A 6,482-nucleotide genomic window follows, 5' to 3' on the forward strand; every position below is an offset into this window, starting at 1 on the left:
GGTCTGCTTGTCGATGTCGAAGTACAAGCCGGCCGGACACCTGATCGCCTGCAGTCCGGAGCTGGTGCACTGGATCACGTCGCGACAGTTGTCACCCTCGCCCGCAACCAATCGGAACCACTCGCCCGCGTCTTTGTCCTTGCAGATCTCACTCTCGAAGCTCTCCTCCTTCTTCGCATCCTCCTGCCTCTTCACGCGCTCCAAGCCCTCTGGAAAATTCGAACGTCGACTTGCATTTCTTTGTGTCGTGTCGGAACCGTCGCTTGTCGGTACGAATATCGAGTGTTGAATGCCGAATTTTGAATGTCAAATGTCAAATTTCGAATGTCCAATGTTGAATATCGAATTTCGAATGTCGAATAACCCCTTGAACATTCAAATTGATATTCAGAAGAAGCGTGTATACACATGCAAACTACACCTTGCTCTGTTCCGAAGATACATCTAGTGAAATAAAAACAGCGAATGCCATTCTAATTCACGGGGTTAACCATCGGACATCACGGAATGTCCAACAGTGATTCAGAAGTAGTACAAGTCGATAAACCACCCAGCTTGGACATGGTTGACTGAGAACTAGCAAAGAATGCACGATACTTTCTGTAAATATTACTACTGACCTCCAGGAGGCTTCTCTCAACTCTCTCAATTTGTCTTGTTGAACAACGTTTGAACGTTTTCCTAAAAGTTAACTTGCGATTTCAGTTTGCTTGTTCTGAGGCGAGTTACATAAATATTGCCCGGGCGCTGGGTTGTTCGGTGAAATTTCAGAGATTAACGCGATTAGGTAATCGTTAAGACGACAAAAGCGAGATTATGTCTTTGATTTTGGCTTGGGAATATTTATTCACCGATCGATTGAACATTTCGGATAATGAATAAAAGATAAAAAGAAAGTGTTTCGTCGTTTAAACATGGAAATTTCATATTTTTAGAATGAAATACTTCTTCTCGAATGACTAGACCACTCAGGAAATAATTACTTAATCTCGTTTAACAGTTTGAAAGTTAGGATGACGCTCTTGGATAGTGCTGCTTTTAACAATGTATTATTCGAACGAAAATAATATTTTCAAAATCCCTAACTCTGACTCGGCGAATATGCCGACAATCCGTTTCGGCTGTGTAACTCTTACCGAACCGGTGGGAAATAGGCCGACACCGATTCTATGTTTTGTTTTTCTACGATCAAATCGATCAGCCGTGTGTCGATGCTTTTATATATTCACGCGAGTAGGAAGTGGAAAAGAAATCTTATTGTATTTACGTAACGCATTGCCAGTGTCCCGCGCGCAATTCGGCCAATATTTACATTGCTTGCGTAACGTTATCACTAGACTGCGGATTTTTATGCAAAATGGTATTTTCTAAAGCAATTTATACAGGGAAGAGCAAATGTAAGAATTTCTTTCTTTTCTTAAGTATCATATTAGGTTTGGAAGAAACTAGAAAACTGATTGGATCTGACGAAAGTTTTGTTTTTTACTGTATTTTACAGACCCCTATGAATAAAATCCACAGTCTAGTTATCACCGAATGAAATATTCATTTACGGAAATCTCGTTTCAGAAATAGATTGTACGTATCTCGTATGATTGAAAACGTACGATAGAAATTCTATTGCACAGAAAATAATTACATAAGAATGTAATAATCTGGTGCACCGATCGCGTTGGGTAAAGAACCACGATACATAAACTGATCGTAGCACAGTTAACTCTTCGGACTGGACGTGTACAGTGCTCTGTGCAAATCAAAGTCGGAAGTAATATAAAAACTATTAAACCGACAAAAGATCTCAGAACTTAGGAAAATTCTTATCTAATGAAGATTATTTGTCAATTTAAGAAAATTATCATTTCGAGAATGTTCATTGTAACTATACAGGGTGTCCCATTTAAATCGACCCACTCGAATATCATCGAAAAAAAGATTTCAGACAAAAGTTAAATGACATCAGGGGACAAATTTTCTGATGTGGGTAACTTTTTTCTATGTAAACGCGGTCGTACGAAAGTCAATGGTTATCGCATTAATTCCCCATAAGTGATTCAGTACTTGAATAACTAGAGATATTCGTAATGAAAAGTGTCACCAAACAAAATTGTCGTCCCGATTAAATTGCTTCCACGTGGTCGTCGAGAAAGTCGAAGACACAACGAGACCACGGATGTTTGATTTCTTCGACTTGCAGTTCAGGGGGCCCCTCTTGCCGTTGATTTTCGATATCGAAGCAACAACGAACTGGAGAAAGCTGCCACCCCCTCCCCCCCCCAGTGGCCTTTCGATTCGACATTGTTTTATTAGCGGTCACGTGGTCGAATTCAGTTGTGGCGCCGAAAACCGAGGCCGATAAATTCCCCGTATCACCGAGGAGGACATCACCTCAGGGTATATAGAGTTGTTCGACGATTGATCATTGGTTTTCAGGAGAAAGTCGGATCCTGTCGAAGAGGCCACGCGGAGAAGGTCGCCCCCTCTTTCCCCTCTCGAGTCGAGAGTGGGATGAGTCCCATGAGGAAGAACATTTCGGCGCCATTTTGAGAAGGAAGAGACGATCCAGTGGATGTAGAAAGCCAAATCGAAAGAGGGAAACCTGACACAGGCCAAGGAAAGTTCTGGGTGTGATTCTCGTGGTGGAATGGGATTCGTAGGCAAAAGCCAAGGTGCAAGTGAAGTTCTTCAGCGGTAAAAGTAACTAGAGTACCCTGGACCATATTAATGTAACCAATTGTCTACGTTTGGTAATTGTTTTTCTTTGATCGGAGCACCGTGTCATTACGGCTACATTCATTCCAGGACGAACAATATTCCATTCCTGGATTGACCAGCAAATAAACCCTGACCTTGATCCTATTGAGAATGTATGGAAACTATATTGGTAGTGAACAATTAAAAGAATTGTGTTTCGAGTGCATACAGAGTATGGCCCTCGACGAGTACGTGCTGTCACAGCGGGAAACGGGAAATAACCAAATATTGATTTAAAATGTTTGTTGCATATAATGACAACAATTTTGTTTCTTGAACACTGTGTTTAACATTAATCTAATAGTTTGTAATAATGTTGGCTTATACGAGTACAATTTTCAAGTGATCACATTACTGTGGCCAGGGACCGTAATATTTACATACCCCATCACATATTTGCTTAATGCATAGCGGGAATAGCGTGACACTAGGACTCGAGAAGAAAAGGAAAAGGTTATTTTTAACTCCATATCATAAAGCAACTATGATACATCAAAGTGTTACGTATTGAAAATCTTCGACAGGCTTGGCAATCAGTTCTCAAGCACCAATGTGTCAGCTCATATTTGGACCACTTCCTGAACATGAAAGCAATCTCCAAGAACCCAGCGAAACTGTCAAAGGATCAACAGGTTTCGGAAAAATCGAACCTGCTGAAGAACCAGGCAATATTTATTAATACGGGCCAGGTTATATTACTTAATAAATAATACCAATATATGGATCGTCTCGAAAAACGAAGGGTCGTTTCGTGGTGGTTCTCGACGAACAACCAATAGAATGCATAAACAATTCCCAAGCTAGAGAAGATAAATCGAAACGAAGAAGATTCAAATTTCCTCAACCATCAACGGAATCTTCTCTGCATGGAAGTCAAGACTCGGTGGTGTTCAAGAAGAAGAGGAAAAAGGAAGAAGCCAATGGAAATATTCGAGTCCATATTCTCCCGATGAATCTGAATTCTTCAGGTTCTCGGAGAAGCTCGGAAAAGAAAAATGATAATTTGTTAGATTGGACATTCTAAGTAAGGAGGGCAGTACGTGTCATACGATGCAGACAAAAATATAGCGAAAAAATAAATATATTATCGTAATTATTGAATCATTTGGTAACGAAAGGGTTGAAAAAAGTATTGTGGTACTTGGGTCGCAAAACTGATTGGTTCAGAAGTTATGATTTTCGTCCTGAACGCCCGTTTACACTCTCAGCACTGTGCGCCGCGACAAACAGGGAAAGTTGTGCGCCCCCCTTCCTCCCCACCCAGGTGTGTTTTTCAGGGCACGGCAGTGACGTCACCCATCCGGGACCGACACCAGGTCCAGAGGCTTTCACGCTCTAATCTCTTATGCAACCTGTCGTCGTCGGTCGGTGGTCGTCTCTGCCGACCACCTGGAATCCTATACCGATTTTCCGTCACCTCGCGCGAACCGATACACACCGGGGCACGGTTACGGGTGTGATCGATGGTTCACCATTGATTCCCGATTGTGTGTGCTTCATTGATTCAGAATTTCACGGGGGGTGATTTAGCCGTGCCATATATATATATATTTTTTTTTTCTATAAACCGACGTCGATTCGTTGGTTAATCGTGATAATTCGACCACGATCCGCGAACGGCCCGATAACCGACGAAGGAAATCACGTTCGGGAAACGGTCCCAGTACACATTGGATAGCATTTCACATCTGGCGGCTCCTAATGCGGAGCGTTGTAACGGATTCCAATTAACCGTTCGACGTGTCGTATCGCGGGGCCTGGGGTGGTCTATCACTCCTCTGTCAGGATATATCCCTGTCTTGTTTAGGCGATTAGGAGTTCTGTTAGCTTAGGCTATGCAATAACGGTTCCATATTGAGGATCTTTTTGTCGCCATCATATTCCATTCTATATCACTAGCTAGACACCTTTGTGTTGGGCCCGCGGTCCCCTAAATCTGACCCATCGGTGTCGCAATGCGATCCGATTAGAACGATACGGGTTCAGTCTTTGTCCCCCACTCGTCCCCCACAGTGATGTGTGTGTGCAGGGCTGAGATTAATCGTAGTGATCCCTGGACGATCGTTAGGCCTTGGAGAGTGGGGGGGAGGAGCTTGCGCGTTACTCACCGGCGAAAACGATCGCTGCCAGGAACAGCAGCACCAGCGAGGACCTCATCCTCCTCCTCAGCAAAGGAGCACGACGGCTTCCTTGTTCCTCCCCGAAGTGGTACGACGTTTCCCTCGTTAGTCGTGGTATCTCACGTTCTGATCACCCGTCTCTGGTGGTTATCCACGCGGCTCCTGCACCTTGGCCACACTATTGCTCTATCGAGCCGATCTCGACAGAAAATTACGAGGATGACCGGTGTGTGTGTGTGTGTGTGTGTGCCCGTATGCGTAAAGATAAAGGTTGACACGCGCGTTTTCGTGAACAAAAACAATTAAAAAAGCACTATTCCGTAGAGGGTATTTCGAGGATCGAGCGCTCGCGGGCGCACGCTTGGTTTTTTTCTGTCTCTGTCTCTCTCTCCCTTTCCCTTATCTGTTCGTTGGTTTCTTCGTGTCACGAGCCGATGTTAGATAGGTGTAGGTTTCAAGGACGCGGACCTTGAAGGTGTAGGGGTACCGCTCACGGACTGACTGTGGCCTGCCACTCCGCGTGCCTTATATTTCCACCACCACCTGGATGGGCCCCCTCTTTTCTGTCTGCTGAACGCAGCAGCGCGCGCTGTAGGGATACGACGCACACGTCTCCTGTGCATGGGACCCTGTCCGCTGATCTCCAACGGCTACTGGGGGCCTGCTCTTGCACGCAGTGGCGTAGGATCGAGGCCCCCCTACCCCCTTTGGGGGAGAGGGCACATACCTTCGAGGTGTCACAATCGGGGGGAAGGATTCCTCGGTTGAACTTGGGCGTGAGTGATGATGCTTCACACTTGGTGCCAGACTCGCCGATGTACAGGTGGATTCTGAATGGTGGATAGGTGCAGTGGCGTCACTAGGGGGATGCAGACCCCTATCGGGTCAAACCATCGTGGGGGTGACACCCAATTTCTTCAAACGAATGTTAACAAATTATACTTTTGCCAATTTTACAAGCTCTTTTCTACGATAAATGATATTATTTGACGCATTTTATCCGTCGTGTCATCGAAATTACATTTCGGTAATTCTTACCGTACGCATATCAATCGTATAGTTCGAAACTGAACGGTTAAAATAGACACGTTAAATGCACCGGTAAAATTCATAAATCAACAACGACACGAGACGACACGAGGTCAACGAAGCACGTGGATCCGTTTGGTCCAGCGAAAATTCACACGACAGGTCGAACTTTCTTCGAAATTTTACGAGTCGAAAGTTTTTTCAGGTTGGCAATTCATAGCCGCCTGCCGATTGCAATAATTTCGGCCTCGCGAACAGTTTGCTAGCTATATCTTCGCGCTTCCTCCCCGAGGAAGTCTGCGTCGCAGTAAAACCAGCGGATCGATCGGACGTTTACGAGCCTGCAACGCGGCGCTTCCTCCCATAAAACACCGCCCCGTTTACGAGGGAACACGGTTGTCGACGGGAGATCATCAAATTCCCACAATGTTCGAGATGATTTCGTTGAACGTTAAAAAAAAAGGCAAGTCGTAGCGAAAGAAGGAAAGAAAAATGGAAGAAAAACATAGAAACGACGAGGGGAAACCGACGATCGGTGGAGGTTCGGTCCATTGAATGCGCGAGAGGAACTGAGAGGAATCA

The 6,482-nt window shown here is 44.7% G+C and overlaps 1 protein-coding gene across 1 annotated transcript in view; it reads right to left on the bottom strand.

Annotated features, from left to right (window-relative positions):
- Positions 1-5,327, bottom strand: part of LOC107192308 — a 5,922-nt gene extending 595 nt beyond the window's left edge. Inside the window, exons 1-2 of the mRNA XM_015581523.1 lie at positions 4,860-5,327; positions 8-209 (exon numbers count right to left, since the gene is read on the bottom strand). Of these exons, the coding sequence (XP_015437009.1) occupies positions 8-209; positions 4,860-4,908 (251 nt within the window). The 5' untranslated portion in view covers positions 4,909-5,327. The remainder of the gene's footprint in view (positions 1-7; positions 210-4,859) is intronic.
- Between the last annotated feature and the right edge of the window lie 1,155 nt (positions 5,328-6,482).

Source organism: Dufourea novaeangliae, unplaced genomic scaffold (assembly GCF_001272555.1).
Source record: "Dufourea novaeangliae isolate 0120121106 unplaced genomic scaffold, ASM127255v1 scaffold335, whole genome shotgun sequence".
NCBI classification, from domain to species: domain Eukaryota; kingdom Metazoa; phylum Arthropoda; class Insecta; order Hymenoptera; family Halictidae; genus Dufourea; species Dufourea novaeangliae.